Source organism: Simochromis diagramma, unplaced genomic scaffold, assembly GCF_900408965.1.
Source record: "Simochromis diagramma unplaced genomic scaffold, fSimDia1.1 OVJJ01000802.1, whole genome shotgun sequence".
In the NCBI taxonomy this organism is placed as follows: domain Eukaryota; kingdom Metazoa; phylum Chordata; class Actinopteri; order Cichliformes; family Cichlidae; genus Simochromis; species Simochromis diagramma.
The window spans coordinates 22,618,460-22,645,415 of NW_024387492.1; the positions used below are offsets into that span (position 1 = coordinate 22,618,460).

General features: G+C 42.7%; 1 protein-coding gene across 3 annotated transcripts; it reads left to right on the forward strand.

Moving 5' to 3' along the window:
• Window positions 1-1,120: 1,120 nt before the first annotated feature.
• On the forward strand, window positions 1,121-26,940 carry senp6a (SUMO specific peptidase 6a). Of its 3 annotated transcripts, XM_040017662.1 has the most exons (24): window positions 1,121-1,278; window positions 6,631-6,724; window positions 8,594-8,657; window positions 9,806-9,912; window positions 10,507-10,650; window positions 12,098-12,115; window positions 13,229-13,299; window positions 14,130-14,221; window positions 15,436-15,832; window positions 17,200-17,450; window positions 17,543-17,683; window positions 20,342-20,375; window positions 20,878-21,066; window positions 21,143-21,336; window positions 22,595-22,794; window positions 22,960-23,076; window positions 23,187-23,309; window positions 23,399-23,491; window positions 23,594-23,925; window positions 24,215-24,303; window positions 24,445-24,533; window positions 24,642-24,710; window positions 25,934-26,084; window positions 26,186-26,940. In XM_040017662.1, the coding sequence occupies exons 1-24, from the start codon at window positions 1,248-1,250 to the stop codon at window positions 26,420-26,422; spliced, it is 3,327 nt and encodes a 1,108-aa protein (XP_039873596.1). In that variant the 5' UTR covers window positions 1,121-1,247; the 3' UTR covers window positions 26,423-26,940. The 3 variants fall into 3 exon arrangements, with proteins under 3 accessions (XP_039873596.1, XP_039873597.1, XP_039873598.1); XM_040017663.1 differs by lacking the exon at window positions 12,098-12,115 and having other exon boundaries at window positions 1,122-1,278; XM_040017664.1 differs by lacking the exon at window positions 6,631-6,724 and having other exon boundaries at window positions 1,150-1,278.
• Window positions 26,941-26,956: the final 16 nt, after the last annotated feature.

A 26,956-nucleotide genomic window follows, 5' to 3' on the forward strand; every position in this document is an offset into this window, starting at 1 on the left:
ACATTTAAATTTGAATCTTAGAACCTTTATTGACACCTTTAAACTTTAGCAGCTCCTTCAGATTTTTTATTAATGTAGATTATATAGAAAATACATAAAATAGGCTATATGAACTACTGTATGTAAATATGTAAATATACTACTTGGTCCACAGTAATTTCCAGCAGGGAAAAATCTGTTTCTGTGCCACCACCAAAATAACAAATGATACGACTCTGGCCACCCGTGTGACACCACAGAGTTATACCGCTTCTAACTGAGGAACTGGTTTTGTAGAGCCACTTCTGCCTAGAAAACTGAAAATATGCAGGCTTAATGTGTTTGGCTCAAAGGTTTCTTTTATAATGTAAAACTCAAGATAAGCCAGATGCTTAGTTAAAGCTTTTTGAAACTCAGAAATTCTCTCTTCCTTGGTAGTAAAAGAAGACAGAGAGCTTTAAAAACTATCCAGGAACTAATCTCTGTCACATTAAGAAAGAAAGAAAAAGTGTTTTTTTCATGAGAACTCTTGGTGGTTGGCCAGGGTAACATTGGTGAAAGTTGGGTGGAAAATTGATCAATTTGTGTGGTGTTTTTGGAAATGTGTTTCCACAGCTTCAGTGGAAAATGTAATGTTTTCATTGTAAAATTACACCGTTTGTCCTCAATAACCCTAAATGTTTTGGGGTTTGTTTGTTTTTGTTTTATTGTAAATTTACAGCTTTAATCGTACAAATTGTTAGTGTTTTCCTGCTGAATTTTACACTTTTTATCTTCTAAATTTACAAATTTATTCTAATTTTTTTTGTCATAACTTTGGCACTTTTTTGTAAATTTACAAAACTGATTTAAAAAAATTAATGTTATCTCATAAATATGTATTTTTTTCTGCTAAATGTACTTCTTTAACTTTTTTTAATTTAAAAGAACTTTTCTCGTGTTTTCTCGTGAATTTCTTTTTTATTCTGTAAATTTACAACTTTAAGCTTGAACGATGTGAGGTTGTATTTCCACAGAAACAAAAGTTGTTTTTTGTGAAATTCGCATCCTTTTTACGGAATCGTATATTTATTTATACCTAGTACACCGTGGTGACTATATTCCATTTTGTTTAGAATATTTTATTTTGAAAGCATTTACGCACACTTCCGGCACCGAGGTGAATTTCTGCAGCCTGATCTCCGAGCTGATCGTAGGCAGCTACATATCTGCTCTATTGAGTGCGCTGATGAGCAACACTATCATCCGAGGAGGATCATGGACTAAACATGGCCCACAATAAGAGCTTTTTCTTTGAAGGTAAGCCGTGACACTCTGCTCCGTGCTCCGGCCGCCCAGCAGCTTTTTTACCCACACACAGAGGCAGGTTCTGGCCGCTCTGGCGTTGAACACCATCGGTCCAAATTACGTGTGGAACACCAGCGAGTTATGGCTAGCATTAGCTCGCTGTTAAAACACATTTATCCTCACACACACGGGGTTGAACTGAGCTCTGCGAGGCCGCGGGCACAAACACACTTCGGGGCCCAGAGGGGGAAGTTGAGACACGTGCAGTCCGGTCCGGTTCGGTTCAGTTCTGCGGGCTTTACTGGACTCTGGGCTTGCACAGTCTGAGCTAGCGACCCCCTCGTTAGCGCTGACGTTAGCTGGGTTTGCAGTGTTCAGCGACAGGCCTTCCTGTCTCTGCTTGGCAGCTAGCTCTAACAACACGTTAATACAACAGGAGAAAGATGCAAAAACACCCGAGTGACACACAGAAAAGCGGCGAAAATGACACACGCAGCGCCCAACCTAGCAGGGTAACACCAGCCCAAGATGTTAGCATGCTAACTGTAACATTAAAAAAATGTAAACATTAACCCACCGTGCTTTCTCTCTGCCCTTCAGCTTAAATTCAGATTGAAAATTGAACTCTGAAGGGCTCCCGTCACTCACAGCCAGGTGGTTTACATATGTCGGTTAATGCCTTGCTCACCGGCTTTCTGAAAACCACACAAAACAGATTTTATCTGAAGGTGGTGCCAAGCAGTTAAGCTGTCTCCTCATGAAGCAGCCCCTTTTTCTTTTTCTTTTTTTTTACCCTGGAACAAAAAATAAAACTTATATCTTTTTGTTGTTATTATTGGGGGCATTTATTTATGTATTGTTCAGCCCATCCAGTATGTTACATATGGCCCGTGAGGTTTGCTGTTATCTTTTTCTCATTGAAAAGACTGAGGTTTAAAAGGGATAATTACATTAGTGAATAATAAAATTCAGATTGACTCAGTAGCAAGTTTATTTTGGTCGATTGTTGAGCGTTAGGAGAACATTTCATAAAAGCCAAAAACCACATTTTAGTCCCGCAGGCTTGGGGCATTGTTTTTCTTGGCTCGTGGGCATTCAGGGGCTGATTGGTCATGTTTTACTGGGCTTGATATATTACACCTGCAAGCGCAGTTCGTCTGAGCTACCTTTTTGTTAAACAGAAATATGTGCTGAAAAAAGTGGATTTTCCAGCTTTTGGGGATGTTGATGAACAAAAAAGGCCTTGTTTTGAAGTAAATGAGGTCAAAAAGCACCCTGCTGGTGATTTTCCTTTATCTTTGGGAGGCAGCAACATTTTCTGTTTGCAGGGAAAACCTTATTACTGTTTCGATTAAAGCTTTGCAATCAATCAAAATTCAAACTCAACTGGCTTCCAACAGTGATTAAAATAAGATGATTAATGTCGTTCATCTTTAGCTCTTCTCTGAATCCTCAGTCAAACTCCCATAAACGATGTGGCAAGTTCATTTAAGCTTGAGCCAAAAATAGTATTTAAACCAGATCATTTGTTTTTAAATGATTTCATTTCAAGAACTCTGTCAAGGAACAACAAACATATAATAATAACTTTATTTTGTGTAGCATGATTTAAAACTGTCAGCTAAAAAGTGCTTTGGTTTGGATTAAAAATATATTTAACAAATAGATGTAAATTATCAGTGTTTCAGTCATTGTTATATATATATATATATATACACACACACACACACACACACACACACACACACACACACACACACACACACACACACAATGGACAAAAGAATAAAGAGAAGCTAACCTATAAAATAATTGTTTAGTTCTTGTTAGTAGCCGAGCTACAGTGTTAAGGACCAGTTGAAGATGAGCTAAGGAGGACTGAGAGATGCATGTCAAACAGACAGTAATCAAAATGGGAGAAAATTAAAGCGTGTACTGGAAGTTTCAGATTATTTGGTGTCAGTAAAGGACTGATTTTAGTGATATTTCATTCATTTAAGAAACAAAGACTGGATAAGCCTTGAGATGTGAGCTTTAAATTTGCATTTCTGGTTAAAAATGACAGCAAGGTTCTAAGTAGATGATTTGTTGGCGAGGGGGCAGAAGAACATCAGTTTTGCCAGGATTGAGAAAAAGTAAATTTGAAGACGTTCAGTCGTTAATGCCAGTCATTGAGGTAGGAGAGTCTCTTAAGGTTGTTTGGATTAACAGTAAATTACAGCTATGTATCGTCTGCATAGAAATGATGCAAATTGTCTTTGAAACTGTCCTGGGGTAACATATACGAGGAAAACAGTGTTGTTCACATGTGAGGGATGCTGATGACAACCTTAATTTTAGTTCTGAATTTTTATTTTATTTTATTTTATTTTTTTCACTAGTATCATGGGAAAAAATGTCAGAGATGCCAAACCAGTTCTGTAATCTGTCAGTGAGTTTGGTATGGCCAGAGATGTTGAAGGCTGCAGATAAGTTAAGATTGGGCCTTCATGACTCCCAGTTCATTCTTATCTCATCCTGGACCTTCATGCAGCTTCTCAGGTCTTTCTGTATTGAGTTAGTTTTTCAGTCTGTTAACTGCGACCTGCTGGGGGTACATTTAGATGGGGCAGGGTGGCGTTTTTAAAAGCAGGTGGAAACCCTGACCTGCTTTTTGTGCAACTGAACAATGGAGTTGGGGTATGCATCTGTTGACAGATGGGAAATCCAGAAAGTGCTGCAGAAGTAGAACAAAAAGTTTGAAAGTGCTCAGATCAGTGCAAAGACATTTGTTTACACTAAAAACAGCTCTAGTTTTAATCTCTGTTAGTGCAATACAAATAAAGCCTATATTGTAATTTAAAAGACTAAAACTAGCACAGAAACAAAAATAAATCTAAACTGAAAAGAGAAAATCTGCAGGCATCAACTGAAGCCCAATTGGCCTGAAAACAAACTCAAAATGAAATAAAAATTAACACAAATACTAAATACAGGTAAACGTAGGAAAATAGTTGTTAGCACGATACCCCACCTGGCTTTTTAAATCAAGATCAGAATAATATTCCCTCCCTTCCTGCTTAATCTGGGAAATGTCATGTTCTTAAAAAAAATCTCAATCTTAGTAGAGGAATTGCAAGCGTTGTAACCCTGAAGCTGCAGGCCAGGATTTGATGTCATGCTGTGGATCTGTAGAAACAGATTTCAGGACTGTGCTTGAAGTGTTTCAGGTGAATGAACTGGGTGTTTATTATGGGGGCAGGAGGGTCCCTCTGAGCTCATTTATGATTGATAATAAGCTGTCAGCTGCTCAAACATCTGTTTGGATAATTCCTGTGTGACAAAGATGCTTCCCAACCCTCTATCGTGGATTTGTCCTTCAGGAAATCTACTGTTAGACCCCCTGCAGTCCAGATAAATGAGCAGAGTAAACCTCAAAGAATTGAAACGGCCTCGACTCCCTGTTTTCTGGGGCATTTGTTGTGATTTATGAAGCTGGGAGACGGAGCCAATGTGAAGCTTGCAGAGTGTGTGTGCGGGGTCGTCTCTATTAGCTGGAAGAGATAGGAACAGGCTCAATTAGGTTTGTGCAGGATTGAACTAGATGAGAGGCAGCTGAGGCAGGGGAGCTCTGGAAGAGTAATCTAATATGTGCATTTGAATTTTAGCTTCTTTTTTCCCCCCCCTAGTCATTTAAAAAGACCCATAAAATGGATAAGTCACTAAAAATAGAGCAGTGTTTTTCCTTACAAGATGAAAATATTCAGCTGCTTGTCTCTCCTAATCCTGGCCTCAAGTTTTATGCGGGACACTTGGGGGGCAGTGGCCTCAGAATTAGTGTTTGTTGGCGGTAGAGCTCTAAAAAAGCATGCCTGTATGAACCGAGGGGACCTAATTGTTTAGCTGCTGGGCCTGCAGCCAGATGGATAACCTGCATTAACATGATGCCATCAGTTTGTCCACTTTCTGATCCCCTAGATGGAATAAATCAGCTGAAACGCAGCCTGTTTAATAACTGTTAGGTTTGTTTTTTCCTGGTTTACTGAAGTAAAATTCTTCCACCTTTGAATTCCCTGCTGGGTGCTGTGGTTTTGAAATCCGCTTCAAAGTAAATCGGTTAATTTTTGGGAGGAAACAGGAAGTCAAGCGTTTGTGGCGACATCCAGCAGATGTTTTTGCGTTGGTATTTGTCTCCGGTGTTTTTGTTTTTGGTCAGTGATTCAAACTAATATGCAAATTTTTAAAATATTTTTCTCCCTTGAGGAGGTTTAGGGACACACAAACACCAAAATAAGGTATTAATTCCTAAGAAGTTTGCATGTCACAGCACGACAGAGAGAAGGCACGAGTTTAACAAAACAAACACAAAGGTGAAGAAAAACGCGCAGCTGACATAAAAGAAGCTCCGTTCCCCTTAAACTTAATATGGGTATAATATAACTGAGCTATAACTCAGTTTTCAGAGTATGTACTTTATTTTTAAAAATGTGTTCTGTGAACAGTAAATCTCTTTGAAAAGCCTCCCAGATTCTGTTTGCCAGGCTGCCTGGAAAAACTGATTTTTATTCATTTTAAATATGATTGTGCAGCTGTTTATTTTAACCCCATAACTCATGGATAATGCAGAGCATGGACAGCTGCTCACTGTGTTTTATCACATGAAACCTGTCAAGTTAGGGTCACAGGTAACAGACTACTTGCATATGTTTCTGTCAGTAACACACATCAGACTCGCTGAGTTTACTGTCACATGTAGTCACCGCTGAAGGTCCATCCTGAGATGATGAATCCACAGCAAAGCTTAGCTGGAGGCATTAAACTGCCTCTCACATTCATTCATACATTCACAGACATCAGTGACGTCTTTACGCACTACAAACCTCTTTACCTCCAACCTTCAAGACTTTGTACAAACATTTAAATAGCAGTTTTGTTTGTTGGAGGAAATGTCAGACATCTTCTGCAGGACTTCCAGGTTATTCCCACTGATTTGAATGTAGTTTCCAGTTGCTCGTAAAATGAATGAATTCTATTCTCATGTCACAGGTTATCACATTTGGCATCTGTTTAATAATCTTTATTTAGAGACACAAATTGGCATCGTTGTCACACTTTCTCATTGATGCTAACGCAGTAATTAAGTCTGTAAAATGATTAGAAATTTGCTGTTTGATCACACTTCATTGCAGTGACATGAGTGTATTCCTGTTGTCGCCACGCTGCAGCAGGTTCCCGTCTTTGCTGATTATTACCAAGCTTTTCATATCTTCTAGGTGAAAGGATCAGCCCGTGAATTGCGGGGCATCCTGTAAATGGTCATTTCAGCTAATGCCTGTGTCTTGTTTCCGTGCACTGACATGAGTCTGATTTATTATTCAATTCAAGCCCTGGATAGATCAGAGACCAGGCGAGATGGAGGGTACAAGCACAACTGGAGCTTTTCTCTTTCTGGTGACTGTGAAGAGGAAAGGAGACATGAGTAAGCACTTCTCCAGCCCTCGTTTTCAGCACCACCATCAGCGCTGCACTGCACTGCACATACAGGAAAAAGACCCCAGTGACACCCCTGCTGCTGACGAGCAGCCTATTCCCCACTGATTATGAGTTCAGTGGTGTTTTAGCGCAGCAGACCTGAGCAGTGTGCTATTGTAAACCTCTGCGTGCGTGCACATCCTCGCCTGCTAGGGTTGGACCGATATGTTGGCTAATATTAAACATCAGCGACCAGGATGGGTCGCAGATTTGTAAAGGCTTCCAATAATAGGAATGTAAAAAGCAGGACATCAAAGCAACTGATGATTAATTTCTATTTAATAATTGTTTAATGTTCTAAAACCCAAGCAGATGTTCTTTTAATGTCTTAATCTGAATGGGCAGTAGTCCAAAAACAACACAGCCACCATGTATACTATATACTGTCCTAACGCTAAAGAGGAACACGAAGCGTTCCTCTTTAGTGTCATTTTAGGACTTAAGCTAAACTACAAAGTCCTTGTTAGATGGCAGGTAGAATGGGAGTTGGCACAAATACATAAGCACCAACAAGAAGAATGGGACAGTAAAGTGGGTCCTGAATGTTAAAGTGCCTAAAAATTTGTGACTGACTTCAAAACAGAGTCACCTCTGGCTCCAAAAACCAACATAGCAGCGGCTAAAATGTTAATTTTTTGACTAGTTTAACAGCCGACCCTCTGGGAGGCATGGGGCAAATTTATTTATTTTATTTTATTTTTTTTTGGGGGGGGGGCAGCTTCCTGTAGCTCTCCAGACAAGACTTGGTTTTCTACTAAACCACCATCATGGTTTTGAGATTACATTTGGTTCATTTTGTGCCTTTTTTTTTTGTGCTTTGCATGCAAAAGAAGAAAAATTTGTTAGTCAAATTTGAAAACCAAACTGGGTGCCAAAAGTCCCGTCTGTCTGCATCTGAGGGATCATACGCCCATCCCTGGGACTGAGATTTGATCTAAAATGGTTGCTTGCTCTAACAATTTGAGTTTTATTTAAAAGTTCCTTCTTTTTAAAGTTACCTATGCTGATTCAGAAATCAAATCTCATCCCAGATATAAAAACAGGTTCTATTCATTTATTATTAGTTGGCATATCTAGTAAAAATAAACTCAGCCGTTAGTGTTGAGATCACTTATCTAAAGTTGAGGTCCACAACCTAAAGCAACACACCCATTTAAAATTAAAAATGTAATAAATAAAAAATGGTGAAATGTTAGTTGCAGGTTGGATTACACCTGGAAGAATTGACGTAGCCACCAAGGCTACGTCCACACTAGCCCGGATAGATTTGAAAACAGCGTTTTCTTCCACACTAGCGTTTTCAGTTGTTTTCACAGAGTTGTGCGTCCACTCTCAAAAACGGATACATTTGAAGACTGTGCGTCTTCAAATGTATCCGTTTTCGAGAGCGTTTTCCTTCAGGTAAAACGCCGTCTCAGTGTGGACGGGAGGCCAAAACGAGAGAGAACTATGCGTTTTTATTTGAAAACGCATTAGTGTGGACGTAGCCCAAATTAAAAAGAACAAAAGCGTCAAATTGGAACAAGCTCATGTTTTCAGATTTTCATTGATTAAACTTTTTTTTTTTCTCTAAATAGCTTCTGATAAATTTTCTGTCTGCCTCTTAATTATCTCTGCTCAGTCTGTGCTAAAATGAAGGAATACAAATGGTGGAGTAATGAAAATATATCGGTCAAACCCTACGACCCACTTTGTCCCCATTAAAGTGCAAACATGTTATTTTATACCCACACAGACACATTGAACAGGCTGAGTTTTAAAATATGTTAAAGCTGAGCATAAACATGCTTTTCATCATGTCCTTTTTTCCTCTCAGTGCGAGTGTGGTGAGTGTGGAGGACATGGACCGGCAGCCGCTGAGCTCCCCTGAGGGGAAAAAGGTAAGCTACCCCTCGCTCTCTCCCTCTCTCTCTTCTCCCCGTCGCATTTCCTGACTCCCACCCGCCGGTGGCGTGGACTCCCAGCGGGCCGTGGTGCTCATCGATCAGTCCTGCAGTCGGAGCAGACGATGCCAGATTCTGTTTGGCGCCCGGCGTGGCACCCGAAGGACCCCGGCGAGCTATGAGCTCAGGCTGCCGGGGCGCCGTGGGAGTCGATTTTAAGGGCAGCTGATGATGATGTTGTTGGGGAAAATGTGAGCTCTTGGTGGGCGTTGGCCTGTAGTGATTCTCTCGAGGATGAGCTTGCAGTCAACTGGATGTTTTTTTTTTAATTTTCGAGACTTGTGTGTAACATTGTCTTCATTACAACAGCGCTCATTTATGCCCGTTTCAAAACTAAATGAAGCCTATGAGGTTGAAAATGCAGGAAATCATAATTAAATGCATCACTGTCTGTTAATCAGTTTAAAACTGCTGTTGATGTCATTTTAAATGTTTGTTTTTTTTCTGACCAGGAATCCCAAATGCTAAAAGGGAACATTAAGAAAATTCAAATTAAGAAAAATGATTGATTTTTGTTAAAAAAACAAAAAAAGACTGGGAACACAGATTTGTACTAAACGGTTCAAAAGATTTGCCACAACTGTATTCTAACTTTCAGTGTCTTCAGCACTATCTGTGGACTGCGTGTAAAATACTGACAAATCCACCCAGTTGGTTGGTGGTGCGTTTTATTTACAAAATAATATTTATCCTGTATTCAGTAAGATTAACTAGCAGCTTGGATCATGCACTGATCAGAAGACTGTTTACTGATCTCAGAAATGAAGTGAGATGTTGGGTGGTTTTCCCATACACTTCTATACAGGTGAACTTCCTGAACCCAGAGTTGCTGTCCCCTACTGGTCGTTAGAAAGAATGCAGTTTAAAGGCACTTCTGTGTTGCTTCACATTTCAGATCTGGAAGCGAGTGATGTAATTCTCAGTGGCAGGAAATTTGTTGCATTGGGTTTCACAAAAGTGCAAAACTTTAAGGTTTACTGGTTTGTCTGTAGGCTGACCGTTTATCTTGTTTTGTCTCAAACTGCTGGCTTTTTTAATTTTTTGTAATAATAATAATAATAATAATATACGTCTCCTCTCTCCAGTCTCCCACTCTTAGGCACTTCACTCCCTCGGATTCCTTGAGGACGTATGAAAACCGGACGAATAATCACATGAAGCCTCTGACCAGGCTGGCACCTAAAAGGCTCAGGTATGCTGCGTGCTGTTTGTATAAGCTCTCTGTTTGCAGGCAATGGAGTCAGAAGTGACCACAACAGAGGGCGGAGTATTAGGTTATCAGATGATTGTAGCTTGGTTTGTTATAAACCTGCATCCATAAATCTCTTAAAAAGGCTCCAAAAGTCTCCAACTGCACAAAGTCTGATTAATAAGGACCATGTCAGTGGTTTGAATTCTCTGAAATGAAGTCAGGCCTCAGTGATAGACTGTAAGCCTTAATAAAGTATAAGTGTGTCATTAACATAGAAATAACCCCTTTTGGCAGCTGGTGTGATGTGAATAATGGCTAAAATAGTTTCTTGGCTGTAAACATGTAAAGTTGGATGCTTGTGGAGCCTCAGGTGGCTGTTAGCAGAACTACAGTTGTTGACTTCACTTGATGCCTGGTTACTGTTTATTTATATAATATGTTCAGTTGTATTATGGTCTCATTACTTAAAACTACAGGCACACTAAAGAATTTTTGCAGCTGAATGTGGGTAAAAATATTTTCAGAGTGAATTCATGTTTTGTGTGTCTGTCTTTGTGTTAAAGGGTTAATGTGTTCTTTCTGTCTCTCCTGCAGTGAGGGCCCTCTCACAGTCGTGGTGCCGTCCATGTCCAACGGACCCACACGCCTAACGTCTGCACCTTCACAAGGAATTTTTATACAAGGGCGCCACTTTCAGCACGCACAACTGCCCTCCGCAATAAGGAAACCAGTCCAAAGGTGAGACAGAGCCAGTCCGAGCAACTTCTTGTACAACTGCAGATTTGTTTTTTATTTTTCTCCTTTTTTTTTTCTTTCTTTCTGGCTTACTTGGAGATAGGGCTGTGCGATATGACCAAAATCTCATATCCTGATATAAGACCTTTATCGTCCAGACAACGATATATATCACAACATTTTTACTTTTTCTGTAAATTCTGTGAATCTCGGGCAACTCGACTTGCGTGAAGTGGTTTCACCTGGATGATAGCTGCTCCCTTTTGCAGTCTTCTTGTATATGTGCATACATGTTCACTCAATTACTGTAGCAAAAAAGATGGCTGTAGACATTTTCTACTGTACCTGAGCACTCAGAGCGCTTCATACAGAGAAGGCTTTGGACTGCGTCCCTGAGTGTCCTGTGGGGGGTGCTGTGGTAGTGTGGGGCATCAGGCCTGTGGTGACGTGATGTTTGATTCTTGCGCAGCTACAACGAGTCCTCGGTTTGCTTTGCTGCCGACAGGCTCAGACTCGTTCTTCATTGCCTCTGGTCGGTGACTCTGGTCATAACTTCTGTGTGACAGAATTTCCTGGTGCAGCCCAGTGATGGAGCGGTTCTGGTCTTTTGTGGATGATGAAGTTCTCTTGGCTTCACTTTGTAGCTGAGAGCGATGTGGCTGGGAGGAGCATCGGCAAATGATGCCACGGAAAAGTGCCCAGTGTGAGGGAGCTGCTGGCTCAGCCAGAGGAGTTTAAGTATCTTGGGGTCTTGTTTGTGATTAGAGGAGGGAGCAGGAGATTTTTGCAGCATCTGCGCTGATGTGGATGCTATACCTCTCTGTGGTGGTGGAGCATGAAAGCCAAGCGCTCAGTTTAGTTGTTTCCCACCCTCACCCGTCGTCACGAACCGTGGATACAAGCACCCTCCAGAGTTTTCTTTGAAGGGTGTCTGGACACTTGGTCAGCGGGGGCTCAGAGTACAGCCGCTGCTCCTCTGCATCGAAAGGATGCATGGACGCCTCCGAGGTCCCATAAACACATCACGAATGTCTCCTGCACGCTCGATACTGCTGTTTATGTGTGAAATTTGCTTGAGCTATGACTTCAGGAATCGTGTTACCGGCCTCAGAGTGAGTGCTGCTTCTTACTGGAGTCATTCTGAAAAACCACCGTTTAGCTTTTACATCCCTATAATTCCACTGTTGGGAAACAGGCTGCGTAAATGTTCCTTAACTAGATAAAACTAAGCTGATGCTTGATAAGCATGAGATATTCTTGACAGTAGATGAAAGTAATTTGAATCTAAGAGATGTGCTCGGGTTCCTTTTATAGTCTTCCTGTGTGTAAAAGGAAGTGTGCTGCAGAGAAATAAGTTTAATTGAACTGCAGCTGCAGAAAATGAATTACAGCGCAGGACTTGATTGCATTAGTGAGATGTTTTTCTCTCTTGATTTTCATCTTCAAGCAGCCTTGATTTGAAGGAAAGGTAAGGCTTTGATCCGAACTAACCGGAGCTCATTTCATGGCCCTGGATCGTTGATCCTCTCATTTGTTTCTAAAGGTTTTTTGTTTGTTTGTTTTTGTGCTCAGCACATTTTGTCAGTTTTTGCTTTGCTTAAGTTTCATGACTGTTTGATGGAAACACTCTTTCCAAGAAAGTTACTCAGGGCATGTTTTTCACAGTTATTGTTTCATTAACGGTGTGAAGTGTTGAGGTTTTTCTGAATGAAGAAGGATCTCAACCTCCATAAAATACCAGACTGAAAGCCAAACTTGCTGGATGGTCTGTTTTTCACTGTGTTGGAATTACTTTGTCACATAATTGCATTTAAAAGTGCTACCAGCTACAGCGGTCGTGTCACACTCCCCATATATACATAAAATTAAAAAAATTGGACCCCTGTGAAGCTGATGATCGGAGAAATTGTGCACATTGAAGAAGCACTCATTAAACTCGGCATATTTGTAAGATGTTTAGTTCTTGGAGCCTTTTGTTGACTGTTTGTTTTGTGCCGTTGGACGGTTATGAGAGGGGAAAATGAAGAACTTCAGTCCCATCCAAAGATACTGGGATAAAATCAAATGTAAACAGCTCTGGAAGCTTTACTTGCATGCCTCTAGTGCTCGGTCTCCATCATAAATATCCCATCAAACACCTAAAACGACTTTTCTTCAGCCAGAGTGCCAAACCGTTCCGTTTGCAAAGTTGCACAACAGACTCTTTGTAAGTGCTCTCATCAGAAATCCTGGAATCAGTAAATATTTATCATTAATTGCTTCATAAATTACTTAATTTTTATGCCAGCATCTGTTTCTTGTGATTTTTAGCTTCAGACACCATCAGTCTCCGTGAGAGGTTTGTGTTTATTTTAAGCCCGGTTAAGCCTCTCAGTGTTCAGCCTGTTAATTATTTAGCCTGCGGTGTCTCCACCACGATCAAGATTATTTTTAAAGTTTCTCAATTTACAGAAAAAAAAAAAAAATGTCTGAAAGTCAGAGTGAAGATCTGGATTTGCTGAGAACATGATCTGCCAGCTTTGCCAGAGGTTACCAAAGTATTTTTGTTTGTTTTTGTTTTTTTGGTCCCCTTCTCCTGCAGAAACGACTTCTCCACCACACAGCAAACTCTCGAAGTAGACAACATCGTCCTCACCTGCCCAGAGATGCCAGGTAACCTCACAGCACACTGAGCGCATCGCACTGCATGTTTTTAAAGACTTTCCCGAGATCAGGCTGCTGGCGATTACAGGCAGTTGGCTGGTGTTGAGTTTCGACAGGCACGCTGTGTTCCCGTTGCCTGCAGAGAAAAGTGTGTGTGATGTGTTCGGCATCTGTGTGCGTAAGATGAGTGCTACTCGGTGTCTGTATTTGTGTAACGTTTGTGTAAGCGGGCTGCGTGTGTGTGCTCGCTGAGTGTGACAGCCAGCAGCGTCTGCAGGGCTACAGATCTGGGCTCAGCCTCCTCCTTGTTCCTGCCGGAGGAGGAGGAGGAGACCCAAGGCCTCCCACATTAATCCTCCAAGCTCCCGGCAGATGCAGGAAACTTATAAAAACATTTGCTGAGCTAATAAATACCAGGCTCTGAAGGCCATTGGGTTATTTTGCAAAAGATATTTTCAAAATAAAGTGTGACCTTGGAGAGGACTGTTTTCTTATCAGTAGTTTTAATTTTGCCAGTTAAAGTGATTAAAGGAGCTCAGAGAGAATAAAAGAATTTCCTTATGTGCTGAGGCATGTTTCACTGCTCATAATAAAACGCCATGAATCAATATTTGGACTCCTGTGAGCCCACCGAGCATCATTTCCACTTAAAAATGTATACTTCTCCAGTCTCACCTAATAAGATCATGTGGGACTGTTAATACGCGGCAGCTCGTGCCTGTTGCACTAGTTCGCCCTGGGTTTCGCCTCCCAGACTGCACACACGCTGCCTCGTCTTTGTCCAGGAAGGTTTTCAGAATGATGCCACCTGTTGATCCTTTTATGGGTTCATCTTACAGAGGAGGAGACCCTGAACATAAAACGTCGTGTCCAGCAGAAGAGGAAACCGCTGGAGGGATGCAGCTTTTCTTCGCAGGTCAAAGCAGCAGAGGTGAGGGAACCCAACACTCGGCAAACAGTCAGAGACAAACTGATGGATGTTTGGCAGGAAGTGGATATTCGCCACGGTCTAAACTAACAGAGTGAAGAGCTGGGGAACAAATGCAGAGTTTATCCATCCCGTGTGGAAGACGTTAGATGAATTCATTCATTTAAAATCCGTGATTTATTTATTTTATTTATTTTTAAATAATAATGCATCAACTATGTTGTGAAAGTGATGACTGTACAGTTTGCTGCCCAGCTGAAGCTTCATGCACACAGAAGGGGATGCAACACAATCATTTAAACGAGAAATCAGACTTTTGGCTGTGAAATAATCGACTGTGGGGACAAAAATCGACACCACCCAACGGTAACAGAGGTGATTGCATGTATGAGGGGTTTGTTTTATCATTTTCAGTGGGGAAAAAACATTTTGTCACTCATCCTCAGTCTGAGGACCAAACACTACATCCACATGAATCAACATTTCCAGACCTGGATGATTCAGTTGAATCAAGACAAATTATTTAATGTGGTGTTTGGTCAGTTTTGAAAGCACTAAACCAAATCTGGAGTACAGGTGTCTTAGACAGTCTGTTAGTACTGCTAACTGCACAGTAAAAGTATTTCAAAAGGCTCCAGCAACACATCCTTTAGACAGGTCCACTAAACATCAAGCCTGAACACAAATGAACAGGCGAGTTTTCACACCTTTATTTCTATGGGGCTGACCCCCTGCTGGAGCCTCTGGTGGACATTAAAGGAACTGCAGCTGTGTTAGTCTTGGCGGTTAAAGGTCAGAGTACATGTGTGAAAAAAAGCTTTAAGAGGCTGAGCTTGGCAGCTGTTATGTGTCACAGGAGTTGTAAAGTAAATATTGGTTTAAGATGCTGACTCGGATTCCTGAATGGGTAAATAAACAGTTTTTCCTAGTAAGGTCACCATATCTGATTCCATGTTATGTTCACTGCTTGCTTCTGCTGCACATAACTTTATTTTTTTAGCCTCTAAGTTTTGTCCACCTTCTTCCTTCTGATCCTGTTTAACTCGTAGTTTTGGAGCTGAAACAATTTCATTAATTCTCACTCATACGGACTCGCGTCTTCAGTGGAATAAAGAAGAAAATCTGTAATTAAATCATCTGCTTGTAACTTTCAGATTGTTGTAGTGAGCAGAACAAAACCTTTTATCACCTCTCTAACGAGTGTTTTATGTCGGCAGCCTCTCCGGTCGACCGTCTGCTCGAGGATGTGTGTGAAGTGCAACAAACCGAGTAACGACAGCAGCAAGTGTCAGAACTGTGGGAACAATCTATCGACGCCGCCGTGCCAGCAGACTACGCTGCCCACCCCAGCCCTGCGGCCCTCCATCAGATCCCAGCCCTCCTCTGGACCAAACAGCCTGCAGCAAAACTTTTACAAACCGGTCGTGACCGTAAGGGTTCCCCGCGGGGACGCCCTGTCCACACGGCTCGCGACCACCAGGGGGACCCTGCTGCCTCTGAACAACGGGAGGACACCCCTGTTAGCAGGGACGTCGAGCTGCTGCGCGGCCAGAAACCCACCCAAAGCTACGAGGACGGCGACGGCGGCACAGCAGCACGAACTGAACGATCCTAGTGAGTAAAGCATCCGAGCTTTTCATCGAGCTTCTAGGTAAAGCCGAGTGTGGAGATGATGAATTCACTCGTCGTGCATCACTTTGTGGCTGATGTTGATGAGAAAGTGTAAAAACTATTTAATAAGTAACTTCAAATAAAACTTTTAATAAAATTACATTTAAGAAAAGCAAATAAGTAAGTACAGTAAAATGAGATTAACAAGTAGTCTCTTTAATTTAAGAGGACTTTTCTGCTTATGATGGATTCAGTTTGTGCGACGCTGGAGCAAGTGAAATGATTTTATAATCGATACATAAGCTGAAGCTGTGTTCTCTTCTTCTGCTCTCAGTAAGACGTCCAGCCCGAGTGAGCACTTCCTGATCCCGTATACGTGTTTTTGATCACATGATGGTGGTTTAAAGTTCAGCAGTACACAGCCGGTATTTCTGTGTTTGCATGTGGGTTCTCCCCGGCTCTGAGGCTGGGTACCTGTCCAGGGTGGACCCCGGCTCTCGCAGTACCTTTCCTTTTTTTCTCTCCGAGATAGAAGCTTTAAAAGATTTCCCCTAGAAGTTCCACATTTTTGGGGGCTCAGGATGGAAAAACCGATTAATTTGTCGACTTGCTTTGTGTTTACTTTTGAGTTTTGCACAGTTTATCATACTGGGATAAGGCGTCCTTTTGATTGATTAAATGAGATGTTCTGGGCTTTTACTTTAAATGCCTGTCCTGAAGTTGATCCCACGTCTCTCATATTTTTAGTTTGATAGAAACTCGGTGATTGAAAGCTCTCAGACTTATTTTCAGTAGCTGTTTGTCCTCGTGCTTGAAGCCCGTCGTCGAGAGTGTCTCCAGTTTTTACAGAAATGCAGTTTTCGCCTGGTGACCGATCGGGATTAGCCAATTCATGTCTGCACACCACCTTCGGTTTGTTTAATGAAGCCGTGCAGGATTTGAAGATTCTCAGAGTTAAAGTTCATCGAGGGATCAGATTCGTAGTAGTCATTTTGTTTGTCCACGTGTTTGGCTGCTGTGGAGCTGCTAGAGCTGCACGACCTCAAACATCGGAGGCTTCGTATCAACCGGAGACGCTGAGAGACCGAGCTGACATTTTAAAGGCTTATAGCAAGAATGTACAGTAATTATTCCACCAGTGGAAATGCATTTTAAAAAGCTAGAAAAATTATGTACTTCTAGTTCTGTCGTGTTTGAAAAGGCACAACCTGAAAATCTACATCACTCCTCATGCAGGTCCAGATTTGTGTGGTTTGCTTTTTGCACATATGAGTAATGTCGTGTGGTTGAAAGGTTTCCGTTCACTTCAGGCACAAAGCTGAAAATGAGCCAGCGGAGAGACGTTTAACAGGGTTTGATGTTCCCCTCAGTCGTCCTGTCCAGTGATGAGGAGGAAGAAGAGGCCGACAACGCCAGCACGGGAAGCGTCAACAGACTGGACAGCGTTTCCCCTCGACCCGCCGACTCCGCTCACTCCTCTCCGGCGCCCTCCGGAGGCAGGGTGGAAGCGGCGGTGAAGAGCGTCGCAGAGGAGGAGGAGGAGGAGGTGAACCTGGACTTCTTTGAAGAAATGGTGAGCACGAAGATCACGATACCTCGGCGAGCGCGGATGAAAGATCAGGTGAGACGTGGTGGGATGTTTTTGGGGCTCGTCCGATTCCTCCTGTAGCTTGACCGCAGATAACTGATGCTTTTCCTTCTTTTCCTCCACAGTTTGGGAATCAACCTCCCGAGCAGTTCTCACCGAGGACGAAGAAACCCAAATTTGAGTCCAACCTGTGCGACAGCATCATCCTGGAGTGTCGGAGCGTAAGAGTGGGATCTCTACGCAGGATGGTGACGAAGCCCGTCGTCGTGAGTCTCTCCAGTTTTTATAGAAATGCAGTTTTCAGTCTCGGGATCAGGATCAGCTGATTTGTGTCAGCACACCACCTTTGGTTTGATTGATGAAACCGTGCAGGATTTGAAGATTTTCAGAGTTAAGATTCACAGAGGGTGGGTCTCAGATTTGGTGCTTCTTATTCATTTTTCTCACGTTTTGAGCCCTCTGAGTACAGAAGCTGGAACCATTACATTTTCAGGGCTGGAAAAAACACATTTAAGCTTTACAAACTGCATCCAAGTCAATTTTCACCCACTTAGAGTCACAGTCTAAACCTGCGCCACGTCTGTGACGTAGAGGAACACGAACGAGCTTCTGTAATTAAGATGCTTTGTGTGTTTTCTGATGATTCACTGGAGAAAACGTCAGAGTGCCTTTTCAAAGGTCATATCAACCAGAGTGCTTTCCATTTAAGGCCCATGTATTCACTTTCTTAATGACCAATCAATTCTCCAGAAAATAGCATCACCATTCCCGGAAGATCCCTCGGATCTGTGTGTAGAGAGCAGGAGGGCGTGAAGCGTCTGATGTCTTTGCATTTCCCTCACGATCAATAAGAAGTTGAACTCCGAGATGCAGCTTTACTATTTGATCTTTTCCAATTGGCTACAAACAGTTTAGTTGTTCCTATGAGCATTAATCCCTGATCCTAAACCAGCTCTTTGCTCCTGCTAACATTCTCTAAGCCTGCGCTTTAATGCTGGTTTTTATTTGTATTATTGAATGTCAGACCTTTGAAACGAAATGAAAATGAAACACTTTTCTTCTAACGCTGATTTAGTCAAATTTTTGAGATGTTGGGAAGTCTGTCAGCTTACAGCTTCGGTGATCACCATCGGCCTCTGTTTTTATTACCACTATTCATTGGCAGCACGTTTTAAAGCTCAGTTTTTAAAACCTTATGATGTAACTACAGCCCAGCCCATGCAGCAGTATATGAATGACTAACCTCATATTGTGGATGGATTATCTCAGTTGTTCTCCTGACTGAAGTTTGGTCCGGTTACAGCATCCTGCCATGTGATTGCATTTGTCCCTGACCACCGAGAACACTCACGTTAACTTTTATCGAGTGGAAAAAAGTTAGCGTTCATCCTCCAGCTTCACTGTGTTTATATTATGATAACCATAGCTGTGTAGCTAGCCACCACATAGCACAGCATTATATATGAGCTAGCCCAACTTCAGTAACCCTACAAACGTCACTGCTGTTTAGTTTTCTGTCTCCATTTATATTGGAAGTGATGGCAGAGCTGTAGGTTTTAATTTTGTCAGAAATCTCTGAGTCAAACTCAGAACTTGTATCTAATATATTTAGGTGGAAACTAGAAAGCTAGCTCCCTGCTAACTTCTAACTCCATTAAATTTCATAAATTCTGTTTTCATGGATGTCTGGATGTTAAACTTTATTGTTGCACCTGGTAGAGCAGCCACACTGATCACTTTATTACAGATGAAAGAAAGTAGACCGTCTGTAACTGTCAGTGATGCTGCAGTGTTTGTTTGAATTTGGACCCAGAAACAGCTAGTGATGTCTTTCCAGTCTTACTGACCAAAGAGCTTAAGCATGCACCTTTAGCATGTCACTCTCGATGTCCCTCTCACTCACACTACTGCAGCAGCCATGTTGCTTTCAGTGTTACATGTTCTCTCGTAGTGCAGTTTCACGTTATTTGTGAAAACAGCCACTCGAATTAATTCGATTGCAGTTTTTACACAGAACTTGAGTGTGTTTATACTTTCACTCCACTTCTGTGTTCTCTCAGGGACTTTAACTTGGATGATTTTCAGATTATGTATTTTGTAGTGTAAGCTATTATACAAACCAAAAAAAAAAAATCAGCGGTGGGGGATGAAGGGGTCTATTTTTCATTAAATGATCTTTTATGATGTTAGTATTCTAAGAAGAGTTTCAAACACTTGCGAGCAGCAAGACATAAACTGCTGATATGTGAAAAATGACTGAATTTGTATTAGAGTTATAAGGATCTACAGTAGACAAATCTGCTGGTAGATAAATAAATTAATAATAAATAAGATGACACATTTAGACTTCTGGCAGATTAATTAAACAGATTTAATTAGATGTACCGTAATTGTAGTTGCTTTTTTTTTTTTTTTTGTTTGTTTTTTTGTTTTTTTGTTGTTTTTTTTTTTGTGGTGTTACCTTATGTGTGACGCTAGGGGTCACTTTTTGTGTGTTAAGGTATGGCGTGTTTATGGAACTGCATTTAAGGTAGACACGGGTAATTGGTGTCAGGTGTTATTGGTCAGAAGAAACAAACAGTTTGACTGCTGCACTGTTGTGATTTTTATGATAAATGATGTTGGATAAAGAGAAAGTTTGAATAACTAAAACAACCGATGGAATGCAATAAAGATGTTAAACAGATGCGATAAGTACGGCTGGAGTTATTGGACTGTGACAAGAAAATTCATAACGGTGGCATCGCGTCACCCCTGCCATCGAACACCTCAGTGGCTTCAAGCGTAGGCTTAGCCTCTACCGATGTACAATGTAAAAATAAAAATGTTTTAAAACCTGAGATTTAAGCCTCAAATTTAAAAACTGATCGAATCCTGAGTCCGGTGAGAATAAATTAGTCTGTCTTGTTCTTTTGTCTCCTCAGTTTTCCATCGAGCACATCCAGCTGGAGACCGAAGGTATGAAGCCGCACTAATGATGGCATTAAATAACTCACAGAGAGGAGGAAGATGATGATGATGGACGCTGAACATTGCTTCAGAGAAATGCAGCTGTGCAGTTTCCTCTTTGTGCTTGTCAGCAGAGATCAGAGCCGTTACTGGGGGAAAAAACTCCTGAAACTGCAGCAGACAGCAGTACACTGCCACTGATCAGATAAATGATTAAATAAATCACATGACATCAGGGTGGAGGAAGCCCACAGGGTGTCAGGGGCAGGTGTTTGGTGTACATTTCCTAATAATTAATAACACTTAAATGAACCTGTGATCTCTCTTTTATAAACCCACTGAAAACATGTGGAGGACAGAAACTCTGAGCTTCAGCAAACATGAAAATAAAGTTGTTGTTTACGCAAACGCACCCTCGTGGCGTCCCTGTTCGTTTTTTGTTTTTTTTTTTTTGTTGTTGTTTTTTTTTTTGTTTGTTTTTCCTGAAATGTGTCCATTTGTCCACCTTCAGGCTCAGAGCGCGGCACTGTAGAGAAGGTGTGCCTTCAGGCGTCGGAGCTGATCAGCTGCGAGTGGTGCAACGTGCGGAAACTTCCCGTCTTGTTCTTCCAGACGACCCCGCAGGAGTGCCAGCGCCTGCGCACTCAGCTCAACATGTCCAAGGAGAAGGGAGGCCAGTGGTACGACTGCACAGGAGATGGTGAGTACACAAATGTTTCGGCGTGGCATTGACGTGTCTTCACGCTGAGTCAAAGTAAACCCCTTCTCGCCGCCAGAGTCGGACGAGAAGTACATCGTCCTCATCTTCGAGAACGGCTTGCCGATGAAGGAGCAGATGATCCTGGAGGACATCCTGGGCGAGATCGGCAGGACCAACAAACTCATGCCCTTCCCTGCCAAGCTGCCCTTCGAGGAGGCCAACATCCGACTCGTCAACTACAACAAGGCGACAAAGCAGAGGGAGGAGAAGGTGGGAAACCTGCAGATCTCAAAAGTCAAAACTGGGCTTATGTAATGTTCGAGGTTAACATTTATATGTACCAGTATTACATTTATGCAGTAAACTGGACGCCCTCTGGGGATGGGTATCGTTTAGGTTTTATCCGATACCAGTACCAAACCGGTACTTTTGAAACGGTGCCGGTGCTTAAACGGTGCTCGAACCGGTGCTTAAAGAATGGAGAACACAAACTTTGTCCAAAAACCTCTCATGTTCAGCTTTTTCCCTCTTTTTCTTTGGTCATTTTAGCCTTTTTGGCCAGGGTGAAGGGAGTATCTGCCATCAAACAAGAAGACAGCCGCATGTAACTACGACGGTGTTTGCTAGTTCACCTTAAATGCATTAATTTAATAACGTGGTTAGCCTACTCAATGTAAATTACACACGAACAACATTAAGCTACTCACCAGAGAAGAACGGCTGCTGCTGCCATCATCCGTGATCATTTCTGCTACACTGGCAGGGCTAGGGGCCAGGACTCTAATCTTCGGGTTCTTGGGGGATGTTGCTAACTCCGGCTCTGATAACAGGCACCACGCCCGCAGTAGATGTGCTCGGTGTGAGTTCTTGCAGCAAGCTATCAAATACGGTGCATTTCTCGGCTTTAAAAAGCCCCGCTATGCGTCGCCAGGTGTTTCATGAGATTCGAGGAGTTACCTCCTTTGCACAGTATCACCTTAAAGCGCTTGTTGCAGGCTGCTGAGTTTGCATCTTTTGCTGTGAAGTACAGCCAGACTTTTGACCGCTTTGCTTTGGGCGTTTTTAGTCTGTAGCTCTGCTCTAAAAGAATGTACGTACCTGGGCCCGCCTACTATCCTCGGAATGGTAAAATGATTGGCTAGAATTCAAAGTGTATGACATCTCAGGGGAAAAAAAAAAACACCGAAATAAAGCACCAAAATGTGCGCTGCTTTTCGGTCTGGTTACTACCGTTTATGTCAGAACCAGTGCCATCATGGCACCGGATACCGGTACCCATCCCTAACGCCCTCTGACGCCTGATGACTCATATCCACTATCCACCTCCAGGGCTGAAAAATAAATTGATTATGCCGTGTTTTTATATATAAAAACACGGCATAATCAATTTATCTATATGGTCATATTTATGTGGTATTGTGTTATACCACAGTGACTGCAGCTGGTCCAACAGTTTAAGATTAAAAGCCAGATTTCTTTTCTTTTTTTTTCTTTTTTTTTTTTTTCTTCTCTTCTTTGCTCTCTGCAGGTGACGCCGGTACACACCCCACCCAAACTCACCCCCGCCTCCTCCCCAGTAACCAAGGCTTCACAGATCTCCCCCGTAGCATCCGTCAGCATGCCTGTGCGCACGCGGATGGCCACCCGACAGCAGACCAGCGCCTTCTTTGAAGATGATGAAGACGACATGACCGACCTGCAGCCCACCTTCTCCGGACCAATCATCAAGTGAGCACCTCTGCTGCCCCCTGCAGGGCTTGTTGACCGGTTCAATTCAAAAATAATCCTGCAGTTTAAATCACAGCGTCACGTTTACTTTTCAGTATCAGGAGTCGTTTAACTGTTTGCCCTGTTGCCCATGGCGCTGCTGTTACCCTCATCTCTGTGTTGCAGGTTAATGGTGTACCCTCCTCCTCCAGCCAAAGGTGGAATAACCGTCACTAATGAAGACCTGCACTGCCTTAATGATGGGGAATTCCTTAACGATGTTATCATAGACTTTTATTTAAAGTAAGTTTTCATGTCGTCTATACTCAAGATCATTCTGGGGGGGGGTTTTGTTTTTTTGTTTTTTAAGGCTGAGATCATTTTCGGTGACATTTTCTTCCTGTCCTGTTTAGATATTTAGTTTTAGAGAAGTTAAAAAAAGAAGATGCACAAAGAATCCATGTGTTCAGCTCTTTCTTCTACAAACGGCTGAACCAGAGAGAGCGCAGGAACGCCCCGGACACAACAAACCTGCCGTGAGTGTCGCCTCTGCCTGCACTGAATGTTTTTAAAGATAATCGTCTGACGGTTTGACTCCTAAACCTGACTTCTTTTGGTTTCCCAGAATCCAGAAAAGGAAGCACAACAGGGTAAAGACGTGGACTCGACATGTTGATTTATTCCAGAAGGATTTTATTTTCGTCCCTATCAATGAGTCGTAAGTGTCTGGATCTGTACTCGGCTGTTTTTCATGGAAAGCTTTGGTCCTGTGAAGCCGTTGAAATGCTGAATGACGGAAGCTCTGTTTCTATTTCCTCAGAGCGCACTGGTACCTGGCCGTTATCTGCTTCCCGGGCCTTGACCGTCCGGTGCTTGAGCAGAACCCGCTGTACCACAGCCCGTTTCCCGCTACCCTCACCACAGAGTCTGAGGAGAACATCCCGGACCACTGCCGGCCTCTGTCTCCGGACAGAGACGGGCTGGACAGCTCCTCGGAGCAGCTTTCACCCGGAGGAGCTCCCGAGGGGTCCTTGGACGATCTGACTGATGGCGAACTCGCTACTGAAAGCCCTGCATTCACGGAGGGTGGGCAGCAAGAGCCCTCTGCAATGTCAGGGAACGGCCAGGTCAACGGCGAGCAACAATACACGAGTGAGTCGAGCACCGTGGCTCTGACCAGTGGTTCAGTAAGGGAGTTTCAGAGAAACACGGGGTAGTTACACTTACTTAATACACCAGAATGTGGTGAAGTTTGAAACGTTCGGCTCTCAAGAGGCATTTAATGAAAACAGAGCTACATGTTGCACACACCGGCGTAGCAGGGAGTTTGCCTCACAGAGGCATCTTCATCACACCCTCACCCTGCTGAGGGTTTGATGAAAGTTTGTATTCAAGTTTTCTTCTGTTTAATAATCTGTTGATTGGTTTCTGCGATTTCTAGGCGGATTGCACAGAATCAGTATGTGCTACGGTTCAGGAAAAGTGGACGACGACCCCTACACCTTCTCCGATGACCAGAGCTCCTGTCAGGTGCTTCAGCCTTCATTGATTGTTTCCTGTCCCACCCCTCGTGGTTCGCCACAGTGTGTGTGTGTGTGTGTGTGTGTGTGTGTGTGTGTGTGCGTGCGCGCGCGCGCATGCACACACTCAATGAGTTCTGTGTCTGTGCAGGACGAGTGCAGCGAGGACGGGACTCTGGCTGAAGATGGTCTCGGCTCCGACGCCTCGAGCCTGACAACCAAACCGAGCCTTTGCAAACAGTGAGTGCATGCACTGCTGCTCCTCCACCTGCAGAGGGCGCCGCTGCCCTGCTGAAGCAAAGAGCAGAGCGAGCCCTCGCTCACACAATCGTGTGTTCTCTCTTCCAGGCCTTGTATTCTCATCATGGACTCCCTGAGAGGCCCGGCTCGATCCACCGTGGTCAAAACTCTGAGAGAGTGAGTGTCCACATCTGCACTGACAAACATCTGGCTCATTCCTGGTATTCGTTACTGTTTAAGTCCATGTCGTATGAAAATAGTCCAGTGATCATTTCTATATAGCTTGTCTTACACGATTAGCCCCCTCTATCACAGAAAACAACTCTAGGTATCCAGTTATTTATTTTTACAGTCACTGATTTATTTATATATTATGTTATTTCTACTAATTATTCTTTTAGCACTGTAGCCTAAAATGCTAAAATCCTCATTACTTTTGCATGGCATCTATTAATGCTATGCAAAACTTAACTGAATTAAATAAAACAGTATTATAAAGTCTTTATGGTTAATTAAAAGGAGTAAACTGATAAAAATGTAATTTTAAAATCTTGGACCTTCTCACCTGTAGTTGTGCTACTCTGCAACCAAAACAATGAGTGTGTCTTTACCGCAGTTTCAAGTTAATACAGAACACAACCAAAGAAACCCGATGCTGCAGTCAGCTAAGTTTGATGCCTAATCTTAGAGGAGACAAACATTATCGAAGAGATGGTGTCTGTCTCCTGAATCCAAACTGGAAGCTGGTTCCACAGAAGAGGGGCCTGAAAACTGAAGGCTCTGCCTCCCATTCTACTTTTAAATACTCTAGGAACAACAAGTAGGCCTGCAGTCTGAGAGCGAAGAGCTCTAATGAGGTGATATGGTACTATAAGGTGATTAAGATGCCTGATGAAGACCTTGTATGTTGTGGGAGAAATATAAAAAAAAAAAAAAAAATCCACATACCAGCAAATACTTGGAGTCATGGCTGGAAAGTTCAGAAAGTTGTTTTTATTGGTTTGTTGTAAAATTTAGTTTTTATAGCAGAAGATTACTTTTTAAAAAGCGGCACAGTCATCAGTTATTTGATTACCTAACTGTTGCTGTTTGCACAAAATCATCATTACTGTGTTAAACACACATTTTAAACTTAACCAAGAATGTCACCATAAATATTTATGAGAAACCCAAACTGTATGAAAATCACTTATTCATCAAGTTCTGCAGTCCTCTGCTTTCTCTCATTCACATACACACAGCACCTGTGCTGACGCATCTTCCCAGCGACCAATCAGTTGCCTCCATTTATCAATCATAGAAGTAATCCGCTTGGAGTGCATAAAATGCTTTAACGTTGAGGCTACTCGGACCTGCTCTGTGGGTTTCGTGGCGTCTGACTACGTCTGCGTTTGTTTTAGGTACCTGGAGGTGGAGTGGGAGGTGCGTAAAGGCACTCAAAGGAGTTTTGGGAAGGACGTCATGAAGGGTTCCAGCCCACGCGTCCCTCAGCAGGACAACTTCAGCGACTGTGGCGTTTACATCCTGCAGTATGTGGAGAGCTTCTTTGAGGTGAGAGCTTTATAGAGTTGGACATCGGTGCAGTTCTGGTCAGGAGTTGAAAATTCAGGCTGCTCTGTAAGTGACATTTGTCCTTCGTCCTTTCCGTACAGAATCCGATTCCCAGCTTCCACCTGCCAATGAACCTGTTGGAGTGGTTCCCTCAGCAGAGGATGAAAACGAAGCGCGAGGAGATCAAGGAGCTTATCCGGAAGATTCAAGCTCAGCAGGAACTGGAAAAGAAGGAGTCCGACCAGGTCGAGGCTCCGCCGGGCTCCCCAGAGGAGCCAGAGATCGAAGAGACATCTGGGTTGAACGGCAGACTGCCAAACGTACCCATTAGCCCCTGAATCCACCTCATCCCCCTCCTGTTTGGCGTGGGAGGGGGGCGTGGACCTGATTGTACGCTGCTGGTTTCACTTTGACGTTCCTCACCTCCCTCCGTTAACCACAGACCACACCTGAACTTTGTACTGAATAAATGATGAAGTGTAAATACGCCGGAGTTTCTCCCGCTGCCTTTGTAATTTACTGTTATACGAGTCATTCATGGAGTGCCCCGTTAAGTTATGTTTCATAGATGTTCTTCTCTCTGCAGGAAGATCCCTGCAGAAGATACTGTCTCGCTCTCGCATTGGTTATTTTCTAAGCTTTCAGGTTTGTGTAGACAAACAAAAGGAGAAGAATAAAAGAACAGAAAATTGCTGTCTAAGTTATAAGGATCCACCCGTCTGAGGAGAGAAACAGTTTTTGGAGAGTTGATTTCCAGCTCGTGAATCACACGGTCGTAGTTCAGTGCTTGTTGTGTCTCTTCCATGTGGAGTGGATAAATTTTCAGCATTAAAAGAAAACTTTTGATGCAAGAGCACTTCCTCTGCCTTCGC

Coding starts and splice junctions, on each gene's coding strand:
- senp6a (XM_040017662.1), top strand. CDS start 1,248: ATGGCCCACAATAAGAGCTTTTTCTTTGAAG. Junction 20,376..20,877: donor CATCCAGCTGGAGACCGAAG/GTATGAAGCCGC, acceptor GTCCACCTTCAG/GCTCAGAGCGCGGCACTGTA. Junction 21,337..22,594: donor CAAAGCAGAGGGAGGAGAAG/GTGGGAAACCTG, acceptor TGCTCTCTGCAG/GTGACGCCGGTACACACCCC.